This window comes from Aquarana catesbeiana, linkage group LG10, assembly GCF_042186555.1.
Source record: "Aquarana catesbeiana isolate 2022-GZ linkage group LG10, ASM4218655v1, whole genome shotgun sequence".
Taxonomy (NCBI): Eukaryota; Metazoa; Chordata; class Amphibia; order Anura; family Ranidae; genus Aquarana; species Aquarana catesbeiana.
In genome coordinates this window covers 145,197,699-145,220,081 of record NC_133333.1, presented here as the reverse complement: position 1 = coordinate 145,220,081, position 22,383 = coordinate 145,197,699, and the positions used below count along the sequence as shown (strand labels likewise).

At 42.4% G+C, this 22,383-nt stretch overlaps 1 protein-coding gene across 1 annotated transcript in view; it reads left to right on the top strand.

Moving 5' to 3' along the window:
* The window catches only part of LOC141110072 (coiled-coil domain-containing protein 63-like), a 195,977-nt gene that overhangs the window by 62,780 nt on the left and 110,814 nt on the right, over positions 1-22,383 (top strand). Inside the window, exons 9-10 of the mRNA XM_073601296.1 lie at positions 202-336; positions 11,857-11,939. Coding sequence (XP_073457397.1) covers positions 202-336; positions 11,857-11,939 — 218 coding nt within the window. The remainder of the gene's footprint in view (positions 1-201; positions 337-11,856; positions 11,940-22,383) is intronic.

The following is a 22,383-nucleotide window of genomic DNA, read 5'->3' as shown; positions in this document are numbered from 1 at the left end:
AGCAGTGTGTTATTACTGCAATAAACCTTGGCTGGAGTTGAGCGTACCTATGATTAAGCCCTGCAGTTCCAACCAAAAAAAAAAAGAAAAAAGTTTTTGCTTGATTTTGCCTTTAAATTATACGAAACTGGATAGAGTTGTTTGGTTGCTTTATATTAAATATATGTAATATCTGGAATTTGTTTATTGTATTGGTAATAGAAAAAGAAGCACTAGAGAGAAAAAAACGTGACCCAACGGAAGAAACAGTAGAGACCTATGAACAAGCTTTTCAGCAGATACGATCTATCACTGGGGAAGACAACTTAGACATACTTGTCAACAGGTTTATTGAGGGTGAGTCGATTGGCGTTTCCTCATATTTGTTGTGTTGCTTAACCATTATGTTTGAATGATCTGCAGTCTCACGTAGTTATCTAGTTCAAAATGAATTATAAGTCATTTTATCAAAATAATTTTGATGTTATAGTGTTAGATAGCATAGTTCACAGTCACTAGCTCTCATAAAAACCTATATAAATATGATTTACTGAATATATATTACCATCAGTATGGTTTCCATAACCTATCATGGTGTCATATTGTGGGCTTGTAAAATCAAAGGGATAACTATCGCAGAGAACATCATATGTCATGCATTTAACTAACAACCAGCTCACTCAAAAATTATTTAGAATACCTTTTTATATTGAGTGGAAGATAAAAAAAGATCCCTAGTGAGTTCACATAATAGTTGCTTACACAGCCATGCTGGAAAGATTTTACGGTTTATCTCACTGCTTATGCTGCCAGACCTGTCAGACTGATGGAAGATTCCTCATTGTAATCAATAGTGTTGACAATTCTGATAGTAAAGGCAGTGCAAGAAGTCGGGAAAATAGATAAGTAGAAGAACTTCACAGCAGCAGATCTTGACATAAGCTCCAAAATTACATATAACCTCAGACCTGTTACCCTAATCAAATTCAACTCAAAACTATCTGAATAGCTTTGGGATTGTGTTCATGTCACCAGAAATTGCTTTTTTTTTTTTTTTTTGCTTTTACGGTCTGGAAAAGTTAAACTTTAATATTATTTGCAGGATAGCATATTCTTCTATAAATCATTTTGTACTTTTTAAGTTACAAGCACCATACGTTTCGCTGGAATTAGAAAATGTCACATTTGCTGCTTTTCTTTCCTCCCCACTCACCTCACTTCTGCAACATATTCTGTTTTTTAAATTGGGCTCCCCACACTGCCTTATCACTTATGTCATATATCACCCTGAGGATGACAAATTGAGCTGCACAGAGGAGAGCCGGAATTTGGCTTGGCATTGTCAAAGGAATCTGCTCCACTAACAGGTAATACTTAATTTACTAGAAATCCCAGCATATTTGCAATTGATACTGGCTCTCCCTGTATTCAGCCTTTTCTGACAGCAGACACAACAGAGCTGTAGATTCCTTTGACATGTCTAATCCAAATACCAGCATCTTTGTTACTGCTCCTGGCTCTCCTCTGTGCAGCTTCCCTTGTCATTCTGAGGATGGTGTATGACATGAATGATAAGGCGGTATGGGGAACCCAATGCAAACAGAATTTGGGCCCCCATAGATAGCTTGAATTTCAGCCTATTACTTCCAATTCAGCCAAAATCTGAGTCATAGGTAGCTCTACAAACACTACGAGGTTTTCAAAAAAATTGATTTAAAAATTGACTGAGCCAGTTGGAAAATTAATGGCCAAGCAGTGACTGCCTCCTATCAGATAGGTTAGCTTGGCTGGGGGAATTGATGGAATTTCTCTTGCAGGCTTACCTGTCAAGATTCAAGCTGTCTAGGAGGCCCTTATGTTGTAGAAGCATTAAGAGTAGGTATGAAAGAGCAGCAGCAGCTGCAGCAGGCAACAATTGGAATTCAGCAGTGTCCAATTCCTGTGAAATGTATTGTACTTGTAACTTAAAAAGTACAAAATTATTTATACAGTATCTCACAAAAGTGAGTACACATGTGACAGACCTAGCCGGGAGAGAGACTTTTGGAGGGGACTGAATGCTAGCCTCTTGCCGATCGATTGTGGGCCCTGGCATTTGGGGGAACGGTGCTCTTTGTGCGCTGTATGCCTGGGGACCCTTGAGGTGGTATTACTGTGGATTCGGGTCCTGGTCCCCCAGGACACACAGACTCTGGGGACCCTGGATTTGCCATATTGGAATAGTGACTGATTCATACCGTTGGGACTCCTACTGTTAAATGCTAATGTCATCAATTTCAGCTACCTGTCTGTTGTCTGCTAAAATGTGTATTGTAAATAAGTCTCTAGTATGGGATCTAAGAGCCATTAGATCCCCATTGTTGTTTGTGTTAATTAACTCTGCTATTGTGATAATGTTGATTGGGGGTTCTAAGCTACAAGATGGCCAGTCTGGCCTAAAGGTCATGTCTGAGTCATCTAGGCTGTCTAAAGGGATTAGTTAATTAGCCCATGTTAATTAGGTTAATTAGGTTACAGGTGTATGTTCAGAGTAATATGAGCTGGAGGTATGCACCTCCACTGTTAGTGTATAAAAGAGCCTGTATTTTTGAATAAAAGAGATTCCTGGTTGAACTTACATACAGCCTGCCTGGTGTTTGTTCTGAGCTATCACAACTGGGTTAGAACGGCACAACGGCTGTAGTTCTAATCCCAGAGCATCGGATGACCGAACAATCAGATGTTGTGATCTGCAATCTGATTCTATAGCTGCAGAGGAGTGTCGGGAGAGTGGAACCGAGCGAGCAAGGGGCTCGTTACAACACATCTCACATTTTTGTAAATATTTTATTATATCTTTCCGTGTGACAACACTGAAGAAATTACACTTTGCTACAATGTAAAGTAGTGAGTGTACAGCTTGTATAACAGTATAAATTTGCTGTCCCCTCAAAATAACTCAACACACAGCCATTAATGTCTAAACCGCTGGCAACAAAAGTGAGTACACCCCTAATTGAAAATGTCCAAATTGGGCCCAATTAGCCATTTTCCCTCCCTGGTGTCATGTGACTTGTTAGTGTTACAAGGTCTCAGGTGTGAATGTGGAGCAGGTGTGTTAAATTTGGTGTTATCACTCTCATTCTCTCATACTGGTCAGTGGAAGTTTAACATGGCAACTCATGGCAAAGAACACTCTGAGAATCTGAAAAAAAGAATTGTTACTCTACATAAAGATGGCCTAGGCTATAGGAAGATTGCCAAAAGCAAACTGAGCTGCAGCACAGTGGCCAAGACGATACAGCATTTTAACAGGACAGGTTTCACTCAGAACAGGCATCGCCATGGTCGACCAAATAAGTTGAGTGCATGTGCTCAGCGTCATATCCAGAGGTTGTCTTTGGGAAATAGACGTATGAGTGCTGCCAGCATTGCTGCAGAGGTTGAAGGGGTGGGGGGTCAGCCTGTCAGTGCTCAGACCATACACTACATCAAATTGGTCTGCATGGCTGTCGTCCCAGAAGGAAGCCTCTTCTAAAGATGCTGCACAAGAAAGCCCACAAACAGTTTGCTAAAGACAAGCAGACCTGGCGGCAACCAGGGGAGGAGTATAAAGACAAGTCTGTCTTGCCTACAATCAAGCATGGTGGTGGGAGTTTCATGGTCTGGGGCTGCATACGTGCTGCCGCCACTGGGGAGCTACAGTTCACTGAGGGAACCATGAATGCCAACATATACTGTGACATACTGAAGCAGATCATGATCCCCTTCCCTCTGAGACGGGGCCGCAGGGCAGTATTCCAACATGATAATGACCCCAAACACACCTCCAGACTGACCACTGCCTTACTACAGAAGCTGAGGGTAAAGGTGATGGACTGGCCAAGCATGTCTCCAGACCTAAACCCTATTGAGCATCTGTGGGGCATCCTCAAACAGAAGGTGGAGGAGCGCAAGGTCTCTAACATTCCCCAACTCCATGATGTCATCATGGAGGAGTGGAAGAGGACTCCAGTGGTAACCTGTGAAGTTCTGGTGAACTCCATGCCCAAGAGGGTTAAGACAGTGCTGGAAAATAATGGTGGCCACACAAAATATTGACACTTTGGGCCCAATTTGGACATTTTCACTTAGGGGTGTACTCACTTTTGTTGCCAGCAGTTTAGACATTAATGGCTGTGTGTTGAGTTATTTTGAAGGTGCAGCAATTTTACACTGTTATACAAGCTGTACACTCACTACTTTACATTGTAGCAAAGTGTAATTTCTTCAGTGTTGTCACATGAAAAGATATAATAAAATATTTACAAAAATGTGAGGGCTGTACTCACTTTTGTGAGATACTAAATGTTGGGGCCTTGCCATATGCAGTAGTGTCCCTAGTCTAAATTTAGTGCTGCTGGGTTGTAGTCAACCTGAGCTTTAATTAATAGTTCTCTTTCTGTAAGTTTCCCCTAAGCTTAGGGGGATTGTTTGCTTCTGCTTGCTGTTGGGCAGTGTCCCTGGCAATGATGTGTAAGGCTACAATAACCTGAATTACGAATATTTATGAGGTTTAAAGCCAGTGTTGTAGAGCTGGGTTCAAGGCAAGCTGCTGCCAGGAGACCAACAAGAAGTCAGAGTTGCTCATTTTCAAAATATCTGTGTTGTACAGTGTTACAAATAGTACAGCGTTTCTGGTCTTGGTTTAAAGGCTCATTAACTCTGTTCTGACTGTAATTAGAAATCTGGAGTTATTCTGTCACAATTTTGGGTATTCTGTGCCCTAACCCTCTCTCCCTTGCAGTATGTGTAAAGAAAATCCATCAGACAAAGACTGACAGAGTTGATGTCATTAAATCAACTGCCCCACATATATAGTGCTAATAGCACTTGGTCCTGTTCAAAATTGTCATTTGGATTTCAAGCAGCATGGTTGGAGAGTTTCCCCTCATCTGACAACGCTGCTGAAAAAGAGATGGATTTGTGAGTGAGAGTTCTGGCAGCAGGAACTGTTCTAGAGACCAGAGCTGCCATTCAAGGCGCTGTGCGGACCTGTGTGTCTATCAGCAGTTACTTTTGCACATACACAACCCAGCTGATGCATCACACAGAGTTATCTGTCAGTATTATGAATGAACAATCATTGCCGTTGTTTTATTTTTAATTGTAAAAGATAACTCAGACCTGCAGCTCTGTGTTATCTGTGGCTTCTAGTAAACATACAGGGCATGGGCAGATACATTACACAAAGCCACAGCTCTGAGTGTTCTTTGCTATTATAAATGAACAAGCAGCTTTGATTATTCATTTATATTAGTGGCAGATCACTCAGCTTAGAGAAGTGACTCTGTGCTGACTATACCTCTCCCCGCAGGAATGTCCATAATTTGACAGCCAGTAAAAAGAGGTGCGTTTAAGGACCAACAGGACCACCGATCAGAATGGGACCCAAAAATTCACAGGCGTTCTTCTTTAAAAACAAAAAGTCAGGTCCGGTAGCCATGTCATGACTGTTTTTACAGACAAAGAGTAACCCAATAGTGATGTTCATAACTGCCCCTTTGGTTAAATGTCAAGAGCACACAAAAAAATGCAGTATGGTGATTATTGAATGTTAAATACTGACAGCTTATACAGTATTTTTCCATGTTAATTGTAACATCCCACAAGCTTACTAAAATGGCTTTGGTCAAAAGAATCTGTTTTATACTGTATATTTTAGCCTAAAATCTATGTTTAGATATCCAGGTGTAATAAGTCACAGAGATCACCAAATGAAAAATCCTTAGGAGTCCAAAATCTTTATTGTTCAACTGGTCACAATAAGCAGGGCAAAGGACAGCCTGCTTGTTACCACCTCAACAATAAAGACCTTGGACTCCCAATGAATTTTCATTTGACAAGCTTTTTGACCAATTACATTTGAATTTCTCAACTTGAGTGAATGTCCTCTTCTGAATGTCCTCTACTGGGTGATCCTGCCGCATACAGGCCAATTTGGCTAAAGTATTGACTTTGTCCACATATTGGTAACCTTTGAAATCCAAGTCCAGTGCCCCTTTACTACTATCTTTTAAAATCAATGTTTGGCTGCTTTTAATTTGCTAATGCGTGTCCCTTCAGCCCTTGGAACAATTAAAATGACATGTACTGCTTGACATTACAATGCAAGAGACTACAATTATGTCTACATTACGAAGGGTATTTGTACAGGGAAACCTTCATATGAATATTCAAATAATTCCAGATCAAATGACTGAACTATGTATGTTAAACTGGTACTGACTGTTCAGGTAATGAAGCAGAAGATAGACGGCTGGATTCACTTCTCTGCTCTTTCCAATATATATTTAGTACTAAAAGTCCTTTGGCTATAAAAGGATTGTGTTACCTTTTTTTGGGAGGCGGTTCCATGGAGACACCTAAATACCCAACTGCCCCTTTTTCTGTTGTTATATTAAGCTTTGTAATATGTTGCAGAACCTTTATCGTGATTGTTTTTCTAAGTCTGTCAATATTTTTTTCAGTATAAGATAAATTATTGCCCATTTTATATTGATAAACTGCCTTTACTAAGTTAAGTATTAGTGAGCTCTACACATCCAAGCAGAAAAACAAGGTTAAAAAATGTTTACTTGTCTTGATAATTTAAAGTGGCAGTTTCCTCTTTCTGTGTTGCCTTGCCCCAGGCTTATTGCGATGTTTTATTTTCTTTCTCTCTTTTAAAGGTAGCACCCTGGGAAGGAAAAGCAAACTGTCTTATAAGATTTAGATTATCACACTTTGTGGGAAAATACACGGTTATAAATAACGTGCTCTACTGTAATGACCTCTTTGGTGTTTTGCAGACTGTAGATGAAATAAGTTAAATAATAGGAACATGGTGTTTGTGTTCAGTAACACTGACAGGTTTACATTGCAAGACAAAGGGCATTGTTTATTTAGTAAATATATTGCCTTCTATACCTGTTAAAGTGAATCAATACAAAATGGTAACAAAGGCTATGTTAAGCGTCCTGCTGGGATGGATTGATTGCAGCTCGCAGTTGCTCATCCTCCATTTTTGTAGAAATCATGTGAACAAAGGCCAAAGCAAGTGGTTATGTCACCAGTACTGAAGAGAATATAGAGTAGCACTAAAATATGTAACTACGTCAGCTCCTCTTAAGCCTCGTACCCACTACTATCTTTTTTTGTTCAACCCAGCGTGCTGAACAAAAAAAAAAATGACTGCTCAGGTCAGAGCCACTGTACTAACAATCCAATGTTAGTACAGCAATTTCCTCTGCTGTGCTATTGTGTTCTGACAGGGGGACCCCCCCACACACACACACACTTATGGCTGATTGGGAGAAGGTCGGCAGACCTTTTCCGGTCCGGCTGAACAACCGGCTTCTGTCGGAGCAGCTGCCATACACATTGGCTGAATAAAGGCCGGTTTCTCTTGAGCCGGTGTTACGTCAGAATCGGCGACCCATCAAAATAGGTAATGGAAGCGACAATCCGTCAGCTGCACATGCGTTTCACCGCTACCAGGTTTGTTAATGTGACAAAACACCTGCAGTCAGAAGGCGGCAGCCGACATCTTACTACACCCAGCTACGTCTTGAATTTCAGAGTCATTTTAGCAATAAAGTGAGCGTATATAAATAAATATAGTATGCTGATATTTATGATGCTGTTTTCATGTTACATTTTGAAAGAAGCTGGACACCAGCATTAGGAAGGTGGCAGAGGACATGTTGGTACACTCCGCATTACTCTGTACTAAACCTTTAGGTTTTCAAAATTAAACATCCAAACAGCATCACAGATAAAAATATACTATATTTATTTATATATGATCACTTTATGATCACTTTATTGCTAAAATTACTGTGAAATTCAAGACGTAGTTGGGTGTAGTAATGTCCACTGCCTTCTTCTGACTGCAGGTGTTCTGTCAGATGAGCAAACCTGGTAGCGGTAGAAGCATGCGCACCTGACAGAAAGTCACTTCTGTTACCTAATCTGACGGGTCGCCGATTCTTACGGCGCACAGGTGATGCCGGCCAACATTCGGCCTGTGTGTACTAGATTTTTAAGCTGGGTGCACATGTACCAGTGGGAACAGTCCAACTTTCAGTATGTGTGTACTCATCTCTGTTCAACGGAAACCGGTCTAACGACTGGCCTCTATCAAACAGTCACGGCATTCAGTTAGCACTTGTAGACCGATGCTACATCCACCTAGGTAAATATGATGGAGGAAAAAACCCCAAACCCATACTTCTATTTTAATAATAATTCAAGTATACAGTATATACCATAGTTTGTAGGCGCTATAACTTTAATGCAAACAAATCAATATACACTAATTGGGATTCTTTTATCAAAAATGTAGCAGAATACATTTTGACAATTCATGTGAAAAAAAAATTATACAAATTTAGTTTGTGCACAGCGTTGCATGACCGTGCAATTAAAGTAGCACAGTGCCGAATAGCAAACAATGGCCTGGTCATGAAGGGGGTAAAATCTCCCAGAGCTGAAAGGGTTAAGATCACTCAGAATATAACCGAACAGCTGCTTGTCTGAGAGTAGTGGTATATGAAAGATAGGGTGTATTTCAGTTGTTGGTGAAGGCAGATAGGTGGAGTTAGTCACTGCCTTCTTCTCAATCTCATATTGATATACAAATGTAGTTTTAGTTAAAATGAAATTTGACATTAACCTTTTCAATGACGCAGTTCAATCCATGATATGGAAGATCACCTCTAAATACTAAATGAATCTCAATCTATTGATAAATTCGATCAGCTGACTTTGCTCCTGCCACAGAAGCCCTCCGAGTCTTATCATGTTATGTCATCTCTGCACATACACAAGACTTGCAGCGTCAATATCTTTTTAAAGCCAGCTGTCAATTAGTGCTGGGATTTTCTCTTTAGACATTAGTGAAGTGTCACACACAATGACTGTCATTTAATTTCCAAACAAATGAATACGGGGGGAGTCAAAGACACATTGCTGCTGACCTGCAACAATTTGATCATGGAAGAAAATGACCGTTATTTTCAATTTTTTCATGCTTAGCTTCACCTTTAAATCCAAAGAATAATATTGCTGAGAAATCCCTGACAGTGACATCTCCTAGTTGCTGAGCATACAATTAAATGATAAAATAGGTAAGAACAGGTTAAGGCAAAGTCCATATGAAGAAGTCATTTATCTTCCTGTCATATATCTTGATGGGTATTCTGCTTGTTTTACAGCAATTTTATTGTGCAGTAGGATGGGATGTATAGCAGATAGAAGAGCAAATCAATGGAGTTCATTTTGAGATCCTTCTGCAGAATGCGTACATCAAATATCGGCTGACCTGTTGGCCTTGGTTTGCCACTTTTTTTTTTCATGAAAAACATTCATTCATAGGTAACATTGTATGCAAATCGGTAAAACATCTGGAACATAGGATCTTCCAGAATCTGACAGGCCTGTACTCAATAACGAGGAGAATAGAAACCCCCAGAGTATGAAGCTACTCCAGTTTTAACTTTGGAGACACCATATATTATTAGTAGTAATGATAGTATTTTTTCGATGGGAAGAGGTCTGGTGCCAGAAAAAGCATTAAAAAATGCACTTCAAGTTATTTTTAACCATTCTAATAAAGTCGGCAATACATTTTTTGTTCTTTATACTTGTATTTGTAGTTAAAGGGTCATTAAACCCACATCATAAAAAACTATGCTGAGCATTTCCTCCCTATCACATCTGGGCAGCCCATTTGACTATAGAGACACATGTGGACTTATACAAAATGGTAAATCACAGCTCACTCCCTCCCTTCTCCTCCATGTCCACTAACCAGATAAACACAATGGGGGCCTAATATTACATGTAGATTGGTGGAGGCTTCACCTCCCTCTTATTCTAAGACACAGGCTTGAGGAGTGTGACACTGTGACTGGCAGAAATCCATCCACACCATGCTATTTCCACAAAATAATAAAGATTTGATTTCAAATATATATTTGTATGCCAATTTGAAATAGTTTATTGATATTATTTATTTATTTTTACTTTATTTTTACTTATTTTTCCAAAAGCTGTTTTTTTGTTTTTGTTTTTTGTGACAAACAGCAAAGGACTAGAGGCTTCTCCTGCTTATGTGTCCCTGCAGACAGGCTGGGAAAGTTCTTGGTCATGTGACAGCTATATATCGATTAGAGAAAAAAAAAGCACTTAGATATTTTTTTAAATTAAAATAATTACAGTGCCACCATCCACATACAGAAAGAGAAGGGACAATGTCAATAGACAGTGTACGTTTAGTATGACTTTAAGTGAACAGGTAAGAGGTTTAACATCTCCCTTTACTAGAGAAGGATTTAGACACAGAAAAGCTCTCAAATTTCCATCCTTTCTTCTAGGTGGCACCAGAGATTCAGGAGAGCTTGGTGCCCTGTAGCACGGACTTGCCATGGGTTGTCAGGTTGAGGTCAGGACTCTGTGCAGGCCAGTCAAGTTCCTCCACCCCAAACTCTCTCATTCATGTCTTTATGGACCTTGCTTTGTGCACCGGTGCGCAGTCATGTTGGAACAGGAAGGGCCCATCCCCAAACTGTTCCCACAAAGTTGGGAGAATAAAAATTGTCCAAAATGTCTCAGTATGCTGACGCCCTAAAGGGGTTGTAAAGGTTGTTTTTTTATTTTTTAAATAACAAACATGTCATACTTACTTCCTCTGTGCAAGGGTTTTGCACAGAGCGACTCCTCTTCTCAAGTGCCCCCACGAAGAGCCACATTCCATGGGGGCATTCGTGTGGTCGCGCTCCTGAGTCCTGCTGCTGTGTCCATTGACACAGACAGCAGGACTCGGTCCTGCTCCCTGACTCCCATGTCACTGGATTTGATTGACAGCAGCGGGAGCCAATGGCTCCCGCTGCTATCAATCTATCCAATGAGGACCCGAGACAGCGGCTGGAGCTGCTGTGTTCGTCCTGTCGCTGGAACGATCGGGTTCAGGTAAGTAAAAGGGGCTGCTCTGGGGGGCTGCTGCACTACAAAAGGTTTTTCACCTTAATGCATACAAATGCATTAAGGTGAAAAACCTTGAGGGTTTACAACTCCTTTAAGAGTTCCCTGCACTGGAACTAACCCCTTAAAAACAACCCCACATCATACTCCCCCCTCCACCAAATTATTTGGACCAGTGCACAGAGCAAGGTTCATAAAGACATGGATGAGTGAGTTTGGGATGGAGGAGTCTGCACAGAGTCCTGACCTCAACCCGATAGAACACCTTTGTGATGAATTGGAGGGAGACTGCAAGCCAGGCCTTCTCGTCCACATCAGTGCCTGACCTCACAAATGCGCTTCTGGATGAATGATCAAACATTCCCATAGACACACTCCTAAAACTTGTGGACAGTCTTCCCAGAAGAGTTGAAGCTGTTATATCTGCAAAGGGTGGACCAACTCAATATTGAACCCTACGGACTAAGACTGGGATGCCATTAAAGTTCATGTGCGTATAAAGGCAGGTGTCCCAATACTTTTGGTAATATAGTGCATGTGTAAAAATCCTGCCATTTTTCCATGCCTGGGGAGCCACACATGGCTCATACAAACGGCCACAGAAGTGAATGGCCATACTCAGGTAAGCCCTGATGCTTGCAATTTACACTTGTGCACATGGCATATTCCCTGAAGAAGGAATACATCATATACGCATGTGTGTAAGCTATTCACTTCTATGGCTGGTTGTATATGCAACCTGCAACCCCCCCATGCATGAAAAAACTAAAGCAAGTTTGCACTAGAGCAAATTTGTACCTCTGTCTATGTGCATGTGCCCTATTTATTGCTTGTTTGACAAAGAATACCTCTAATGAAATTCACACAATAATTTTTTCCTGTTTTGGCTTGCAGTGGAGGATCGCAACTTTGCCCTATTTAATTACGTTAACGAACAGAATAACGAAATAGAGAGACTGATGGAACAGAATACAGAGGTGAGAATAGGCTGTGTTTTGACTGTTGGATCACCCTAACCCCTTCCAGGAGATATTACCAGGGCGGGTTTACATTAGGGATGGGCGAAAGGTTCGGCCCGAGCATAAGTTCTGCGAACACCGAACAATATGTGGTGTTCGGGGCAAATTCAAAAGCCGCCGGAACACCGTTAAAGTCTATGGGACACTAACATGAAAAATCAAAAGTGTTCATTTTAAAGGCTTATATGCAAGTTATTGTCATAAAAAGTGTTTGGGGACCTGTGTACTGCCCCAGGGGACATGTATCAATGACATTTTTTTTTTTTTAAATGGACGTTTTTTCTGGAGCAGTGATTTTTTTAAAGCCTAAAGTGAAACAATAAAAATTAAATATTCCTTTAACCACTTCAGCCCCGGAAGGATTTACCGCTTTCCTGACCAGAGCACTTTTTACAATTTGGCACTGCGTCACTTTAACTGCTAATTGCGTGGTCATGCAATGCTGTACCCAAACAAAATTTGCGTCCTTTTCTTCCCACAAATAGAGCTTTCTTTTGATGGTATTTGATCACCTCTGCCGTTTTTATTTTTTGCGCTGTAAACGGAAAAAGACCGAAAATTTTGAAAAAAAACGATATTTGAAAATGAAGAAAGAAAAGAAAAATGTATTTTTTTTTTCTTTTTTCAATTTTCAAAACTTTGTGACAAAAAGCGAGGTCTGCAAAATACCGTATTTATCGGCGTATAACACGCACCGGCGTATAACACGCACCCCAATTTAGGAGGGAATTTTAAGGAAAAAAAAACTTTTAGGAGGGAAGTTGAAGGGAAAAAAACTTACATTTAAATGCCCATCATTGCAGCCTTCTCAGTGCAGCCTTGTCAGTGCAGCCATGTCAGTGCAGCCTTGTCAGTGCAGCCTTCCCAAGTGCAGCCTTCCCCAGTGCAGCCATGTCAGTGCAGCCTTCTCAGTGCAGCCATGTCAGTGCAGCCATGTCAGTGCAGCCTTCCCCAGTGCAGCCTTCCCCAGTGCAGCCTTGTCAGTGCAGCCTTCCCCAGTGTAGCCTTGCCCCAGTGCAGCCTTCCCCAGTGCAGCCTTGCCCCAGTGCAGCCTTCGATCCCCTGTCCCTGCTTGCTGGGCTTCAAAATCGCCGACCGCGATTTGAAAATGGCGCCGCCGGCGCCGAAATACACAGAGCCGGTCCTCGGCTCTTTCCGGCGGGTCTCATTCACTTTCGGCTCCACTCGTAGTCCCGAGCGGAGCTATCCGAGTAGGTTCGGATAGCTCCGCTCGGGACTACGAGTGAAACCGAAAGTAAACGAGAGCCGCCGGAAAGAGCCGAGGACCGGCTCTGTGTATTTCGGCGCCGGCGGCGCCATTTTCAAATCGCGGTCGGCGATTTTGATATTTTGACAGCTCGGGATCGCAGGGGATCGGCGTATAACACGCACCTGCGACTTTCCCCTGATTTTAAGGGGAAAAAAGTGCGTGTTATACGCCGATAAATACGGTACTCACCATACCTCTCAGCAAATAGCTTGGGGTGTCTACTTTCCAAAATGGGGTCATTTGGGGGGGGGGGGTTGTGCCATCTGGGCATTCCATGGCCTCCAAAACTGTGATAGGCAGTGAGGAGTGAAAACAAAAATTTACGCCCTTAGAAAGCCTGAAGGCGGTGCTTGGTTTTTGGGGTCCCGTATGCAGCTAGGCTCCCAAAAAGTCTCACACATGTGGTATCCCCATACTCAGGAGAAGCAGCTGAATGTATTTTGGGGTGCAATTCCACATATGCCCATGGCCTGTGTGAGCAATATATCATTTAGTGACAACTTTGTGCAAAAAAAAAATGTGTCTTTTTCCCGCAACTTGTGTCACAATATAAAATATTCCATGGACTCGACATGCCTCTCAGCAAATAGCTTGGGGTGTCTACTTTCCAAAATGGGGTCATTTGGGAGGGGTTTGAACTGTCCTGGCATCACCCACTCTTCTAACCACTTGAAGACAAAGCCCTTTCTGACACTTTTTGTTTACATGAAAAAAATAATTATTTTTTTGCAAGAAAATTACTTTGAACCCCCAAACATTATATATTTTTTTAAAGCAAAGGCCCTACAGATTAAAATGGTGGGTGTGTTTTTTCACACAGTATTTGCGCAGCGATTTTTCCTTTTTTTTGGAAAAAACACACTTTTTTTAATTTTAATGCACTAAAACACACTATATTGTCCAAATGTTTGATGAAATAAAAAAGATGATCTTAGGCCGAGTACATGGATACCAAACATGACATACTTTAAAACTGCGCACAAACGTGCGGTGGCGACAAACTACATACATTATTAAAAGCCTTCAAAAGCCTTTACAGGTTACCACTTTAGATTTACAGAGGAGGTCTACTGCTAAAATTACTGCCCTCGATCTGTCCTTCGCGGTGATACCTCACATGCATGGTGCAATTGCTGTTTACATTTGACGCCAGACCAACGCTTGCATTTGCCTTTGCGCGAGAGCAGGGGGGGGGGCAGGGGTGCTTTTTTTTTTTTTTTTCTTTATTATTTTTTTTGCTTTTTTATGTTATTTTTAAACTGTTCCTTTCATTTTTTTTTTTTTTATCATTTTTTTATTGTTATGTCAGGGAATGTAAATATCCCCTATGATAGCAATAGGTAGTGACAGGTACTCTTTTTTGAAAAAAATGGGGTCTATTAGACCCTAGATCTCTCCTCTGCCCTCAAAGCATCTGACCACACCAAGATCGGTGTGATAAAATGCTTTCCCAATTTCCCAATGGCGCTGTTTACATCCGGCGAAATCTAAGTCATGAAATACTCGTAGCTTCCGGTTTCTTAGGCCATAGAGATGATTGGAGCCATTCTGGTCTCTGATCAGCTCTATGGTCAGCTGGCGGAATCACCGGCTGCATTCTCAGGTTCCCTGTTGGGACAGGAGAGCCAGAGAAAAACATGGAAGATGGTGGGAGGGGGGACATTCTCTACCACTGCTTGTAAAAGCAATCTAGAGGCTAATTAGCCACTAGGATTGCTTTTACATGAAAGCCAACCGCTGGCTGAAAAGAATGATACCAAAATGATACCTAAACCTGCAGGGATCATTCTGGTATAACCACTCAAAGTTCAGCAACATACCAGTACGTTGCTGGTCCTTGTTGGGCATATATTGTAATCTTTTTTTTTATGCAGCCTGTGGGCTGAACAAAAAAAAGAGATTGATCGGTGGGTATGCCCACCATTAGAATACCTCCCTTCATCCACCCACTTCTAATGATGGGCATACATGCACCATTTATATATGCCGAAGCATGGGGGCATCCGCCCCAAAAGTTAGGAGCAAATCGCTCCTCCGCCCCTGCTGCCCCCATGCTTCGGCATATATCAACTCCGCTGGAGTCACGGCTTTATATATCGTGGGAGCAAAAGCTGTTGCTGTCAAGATAAATAAATCTGCGCTGCAGCTGAATGGCGTACCTGAAAACAAAAAAATGGTTAACAATAAAACACAGTAAACAGTAAAGTATAAAAAATTGCATACCTGAAAAGCAAACATGATAAAACATAATAACAATAAAATATTGCAGAATAGAATACAGTAAAAAAGAGCAGAACAATAGAGAGAGAATAGAGAGAGAACAATAAAACGACAACTATTTTTATTTTTTTTTTATTTTATATATTTTTTTGTGTTTTTTTTTTTTTTACACTTTTTTTTGTAACTGTAACTTTTATAACTGTAACCGGTTCCAGGTTCGGGTCTCTCAAAATGCGATGGCATCTTGGGAGACCCTGTGAAAGTGTGTCTAGTCTGTGCAATGCTGTACCCTACGCTAATACTCAACTAGTGAATGGTAGCGTTCAAAACATTCACCAATGCAAAGACCAGGATTGTCAGGACAGGAGGGACAATAATAGCGGGTGTCACGCCTATATCCGCGCTTGCTGCAGACACAACATCTTTTTTGGGGGGGTTCGTTGGGTAGGGGTACTCGGGAGGACATAAAGAAAATGCCTCTCATGCAGCGACTGCATTTGGTTGGGGATGTGAATGGGGGAAGTAAGGGTACATGCCGAAGTGTTGGGTTCCCAATTAGGATTGGTGAATGCAGCAGGAAGGGCATTATGGGCACGACGGGTCTGTGTTTGTCTTCTTCTTGGTGGCAGCGGGACACTATTTGTGCTTGCCACCTCACCAGCTTAAACTGCACTTATGGGACTCGCCACTTCACCAAGTGTTACTGCAGTGCTGGTTTGACTATGACCGGGGTGTACTAGGCTGCTGGTGCTTGCCAGTTCACCAAAACGCTACCAAAAAACTGTTAGCGATTGCAGGGATCAGGCCTGACTCTGCGGACGCTGCAGTTATGTGTTTAGTGTTTTGTAAGTGACAGTGATCGATCGATACTGCACTTGGGTGGGGTGGGCTGGGCTGGGCCGGGCGGAGGGGCAAAACGCAGGTGCTAGCGGGTATCTGGGCTGATCCCGCTAACACTGCGTTTTTGGGAACCCTAAACTGCTGTGGACGCTAGTATAGATCTGATCGGATCAGATATTGATCCATTCAGATACTATACCACTAAGGGAGGTGTATGGTGCGTGCGTGGGTGTTATCGCTACTGGCACTAACCTGACGCTGCCTGGGGCTGGTGCTTGCCAGTTCACCAAAACGCTACCAAAAAAACTGTTAGCGATCGCAGGGATCAGGCCTGACTCTGCGAACGCTGCAGTTATGCGTTTAGTGTTTTGTAAGTGACAGTGATCGATCGATACTGCACTTGGGTGGGCTGGGCAGGGCCGGGCGGAGGGGCAAAATGCAGACCCTATCTGACCCTAAAACCTAAGTTACATGACCACCGGGCGATCAGGGGGCTAAAACTTTATTAGGAAATAAACGGCAGGTGCCCTGACACTATAAAAAATAAACTAACTAACCAGCGTCACCCGTAACAGTTATACGGTGATCACTGGTGAAAGGGTTAACCAGGGGGCAATCAAGGGGTTAAAACCTTTATTAGGTAGTATATGGGGGTCCCTGACGCTATAAAAAGCTGACGGCGAACATATATATTTACCTCCCTAACTAGCGTCACCAGTGACACTAATACAGCAATTAGAAAAACGATCGCTTAGTGACACTGGCGACAGGGGGTGATCACGAGGTTAAAACTTTATTGGGGGGGTTAGGGCAGTACCCTAGACCTAAAGGGGGCTAACCTTAACTGCCCTACCACCTCTAACTGTCACAAACTGACACCAATGCAGTAATCAGAAAAAAAAAAAACTGCTTGGTGTCACTGTGGCGGGGGGTGATCAGGGGGTGATCGGGGGGTGATGGGGGGTGTAAAGTATACCTGGTGTGTTTTACTGTGTGTGTTGTGTTTGTGCACTTACTCAGATGTCTTTTCTCCTCGGCGCCAGAATGGAAAATACCGAGCCAAGGAGTGATGACATCACTTCCTCTGCCGCTGTTTACTATACAGCAGCAGAGGAAGAATCTCATTCATTGGGAGCGATCGCGAGGGGTGGCCACGAATGAGTGGTCTCCCCCTCAGCCTGGATCGCTCCCCTAACGAAGCTGACCGCCTCGGGCCAGGTACGTGATTTTGCCTGCCTGTGCCATTCTGACACACTATATCTGCGTTAGGCGGTTGGCAAGTGGTTAAATATTGTGCCTGGGGGGTGTCTATAGTATGCCTGTAAAGTGGTGCATTTTTCCCATGTTTAGAACAGTACCACAGCAAAATGACATTTCTAAAGGAAAAATTGTCATTTAAAACTGATCGCAGCTGTAATGAATTGTCGGGTCTCGGCAATATAGATAAAACTCATTGAAAAAAAGAGCATGGGATCCCTCCCCAGTCCATTACCAGGCCCTTTGGGTCTGGTATGAAAATTAAGGGGAACCCCAAACCAAAATTTAAAAAAAAAAATGAGTGGGGGTCCCCCTAAAATCCATACCAGGCCCTTCGGGTCTGATATGGAAATTAGAGGGAACCCTGCGCCAAATTTAAAAAAAAATGACGTAGGGGTCCCCCCCAAAATCCATACCGTATGTATTTTAAGGGGAACCCTGCGACAAAATTAAAAAAAAATGGCGTTGGGGTCCCCCCCAAAATCATTACCAGATCCTTACCCAAGCATGCAACCTGGCAAGCCGCAGGAAAAGAGGGGGGATGAGAGAGCGCCCCCCCTCCTGAACCGTACTAGGCCACATGCCCTCAACATGGCGTGGGTGCTTTGGGGTACAAGGGCCTCATCCCCACAACTCTTGCCTGGTGGTTGTGGGGGTCTTATCGGAATCTGGAAGCCCCCTTTAACAAGGGGACCCCCAGATCCCAGCCCCCCCTCTGTGAAATGGTAGCGAGGTACAAGTACCCCTACCATTTCACAAAAAAGTGTCAAAATGTTAAAAATGACAAGGCACAACTTGGGGACAAGTCCTTTATTAAAAAATAAAAAAATAAAAATGTCCCACGATTCATTCATCTTCTTCTATCTCGCCCTGACGGACCGAAAAAGAAAAAAAATCTGCAACCGATCCTCCTCTATGGGAGGTGGGAGGTTCCCGCCGTGTGACACTTCTTCGCTAATGACAGTTCTTATATAACTGAGCGTGGGGCCACCCGGTGACATACCTGGGTGACCCAGCCCCCTCTGACGCCACGGGGACTTCCCTATGACTTCCCCCTTGGTGTCAGAGGGGGGCGGGGTCACCCAGGTACGTCACCGCGTGGCCCTGTCCCCTCTGATACCATGGGGACTTTTTTAATCTTTGTAGGCCGTCGCGGTGTGAAGAAGAAGATGAATGGACACCGTGGGACAAAGGACTTGTCCCCAATCTGTGTCTTATCGTTTTTAACATTTTGACACTTTTTTTGTGAAATGGTAGGGGTACATTTGTACCCATTACCATTTCACACGGGGGGGAGGCTGGGATCTGGGGGTCCCCTTGTTAAAGGGGGCTTCCAGATTCCGATAAGCCCCCTGCCCGCAGACCCCCACAACCACCGGGCAAGGGTTGTGGGGATCAGGCCCTTGTCCCCATCAACATGGGGACAAGGTGCTCTGGGGGGCTACCCCAAAGCACCCTCCCCATGTTGAGGGCATGTGGCCTGGTACAGTTCAGGAGGAGGGGCGCTCTCTCATCCCCCCTCTTTTCCTGCGGCCTGCCAGGTTGCGTGCTCGGATAAGGGTCTGGTATGGATTTTGGGGGGGACCCCTACGCCATTCTTTTTTAAAATTTGGCACAGGGTTCCACTTAATTTCCATATCAGACCTGAAGGGCCTGGTACGGATTTTAGGGGGACCCCCACGCATTTTTTTTTTTAATTTTGGTTCGGGGACCCCATGTTTTTTCTTTCAATGAGCTTTAACTATATTGCCGAGACCCGACAGTTCATTACAGCCACGATCAGTTTTAAATGACAATTTTTCCTTTAGAAATGTAATTTTGCTGAGGTACACGGGAAAAATGTGCCACTTTACAGGCATACTATAGACACCCCCCAGGCACGATATTTAAAGGAATATTTAATTTTATTGTTTCACTTTAAGCATTAAAAAAATCACTGCTCCCGAAAAAACTGCCATTTTTAAAAAACATTTTTGCATTGATACATGTCCCCTGGGGCAGGACCCAGGTCCCCAAACACTTTTTATGACAATAACTTGCATATAAGCCTTTAAAATTAGCACTTTTGATTATTCATGTTAGTGTCCCATAGACTTTAACAGTGTTCGCGTGTTCTGCCGAATTTTTTGCCTGTTTGGTATGTTCTGGTGCGAACCGAACCGGGGGGGGGGGGGTGTTCAACTCATCCCTAGTTTATATAACTTGAGTCTTCTAGACACACAGATATTGGCAGTGAGGGTGTTTTGGCCTACTTGAGTTTGGCTTTTTCTTAAGAGTCATCCTACAAGTTGTTTCACTGTTTTTGCCCTTTTTGTTTTCCTTTTTTTTTGTTTCTAGACAAAGATTTGCACTTAGCCTTCTCATTCAGTGTGCTCAGCTGGTCATTGCCATCAGTAATATTAGTTGCATCAATTACTTGTACATCACAATTGCCAAATGACTTGTTTGATCTCGTGCCTTCTCTAACATGAACCATGTCACATTGGGAAATATATTTAGTGTTAGAACTACCCAGGGAGTGCATGGTCTGGATGTTACCAAAGAGCTATAGTTGTCATTACGCTTATTGTGCATAATGGGAAATGAGGCTGTCCTGTAATAGCTGTTCTAGATAATTAAAGTGTTATGCCGCGTACACATGAGCGGAATGTCCGACAGAAAAAGTCCAACAGAAGCTTTTCATCGCCTATTCCGATCGTGTGTAGGCCTCATCGGACTTTTTTTTTTTGGAAAATTCTGACGGACCTAGAAATGGAACATGTTCTAAATATTTCCGACGATACCAATTCCTATCGGGAAAACTGCTCGTCTGTATGCTGTTCCGGCGTACCAAAAACGATGCATGCTCTGAAGCTAGTACTTGGCTACTGGCTATTGCACTTCCTTTTTCTAGTCCCGTCATACGTGTTGTACGTCACCGCGTTCTGGACGGTCGGACTTTGGTGTGACCGTGTGTAGGCAAGACCGATTGAACGGAATTCAGTCGGCGTTCCATCAGAGAAACCTTCGGAGTTTATTCCGACGGCAAAAACGGTCGTGTTTACAGGGCATAACTAAATCCTGGACCCTGCATTCACTATATCTGGTCTCCCATAGTACACTGAACATGGAAATGCAAAAGTTTTAGCAAATATAAACTTAATACCGTTTATCCACAGGAGTATATAGAAGTCTTGTGGCTTCTATCAGTGTCTAGTTAAAGCTTGTAGGAGGAGTTTTCATTGTGCTCTGACTGTCCTATCAGACTGCAGGACCCCTGACCCTGTCTGGACAGTGCTAATTGGCCTTGTGCTGATCACATATACTCTCCCAAGAAAAGAAAAAACTCACTAGCACTACACACCAAACTGAGAATGTGCAGCTTGTCCCCTAGCCTATGTTCTATCAGCAGATAGACTGGGGACTATGGAAGAATGAGAGGATCAGAGGAGACAGGATCAAACAGCCTTTTTACATAATGCAGAGGATTAACCCCTTAGGTTCCACAGTGAGTATAACAGGCATTCTTTACTGCATATTACTAAACCCACAACAGTAAAATCAAAGTGTGAAAAAAGAAAAAAACAATATATTCAGTACATCTCTCTAAAACATGCAGATTTCCATATGTATTGTGTCATTAAAAATACTCATTAAATTACAAAAAATATACCAGTTAGTCCTGCCAGAAATCCAATGAGCTTCCAACTTGCTGTGTGTTCTGTATTCCACTAAAATCCCATAACATATTAACGCTCCTGTACAGTTCTCTTATTTGGTCCACAAAAAACCTACCTTCTATATTATGGAAATGTGGCACCTGTAATGTGTTCTGCATACCTCCCAACATTTTAAAATGGGAATGAGGGACACCTACTAGCAAATATATGTAGGCATAAGACATGCCCCCCCTGCCACGCCCCCTTAAAGGAGAACTAACCAATAAAAAGGTTAATTAAATCCACAAGTGCTTTTTTTTTTACCACTACTATTTCTTTATATTGACTTTTAAAATTTACAAATGCGGCAATTTAGAAATTGGATGAAAGGTTTAGCACTGGAAAACTATTTGAAAGATAAAAAGTGCATTTTATATATAGATCAGACCAAAATGAGGGACAAATGAGGAGGAAAGAGGGACAGAGGGACATTGCTCCAAATCAGGGACAGTTGGTAGCTATGGTGTTCTGTAGTCCAAGTTGGTAGTGAGAAGCCTAGGGTGACAACTCTGCTCCTTCACAGTAATTAAGAATTGCCCCCCTAGGACAGGATCTATGTTAGCTGGACCACTTGATGAAAAATAAGGTTGCAAAATATTACATTTGTGATATAGAAATCAGATATACTTTAAAGCAATGGATATCCAGACTGGAATTGCTTTTACTGAGAAACTCTGCAAACTCTGCAAAAGGTGAGCAGCGTGGGTTCCTGAGCGGGGGACAACTCTGATATACAACAAGGTCCAATTCCAGGAAACTATACCTGAGATGTATCTAAACAATAGAACCATTTTATAGTGCATGTTTGTCAGCATCTACAGATCTTGTCAGAGTATATTTCCAATGGTCAGGCAGTTTTCTTATGGATTTATTTATCAATTATTGTTACACATGGCCGAGAAGAAATGTATTTGCACTCAGCTTGCTGGAGACAATACACACTAATAAATACTCACGAATTCTGGACATGTACCTATATATTTTAAATTCTTACCAGGCGTGTACGCAATGCAAAGCAACGAAACATGAAAAACAAAGGTATATACAGTAACTTGATGTGTTTATAACAAGAAAAGAGTAACCATCTTAAAGCAGGACTACACTACATCTAATCACC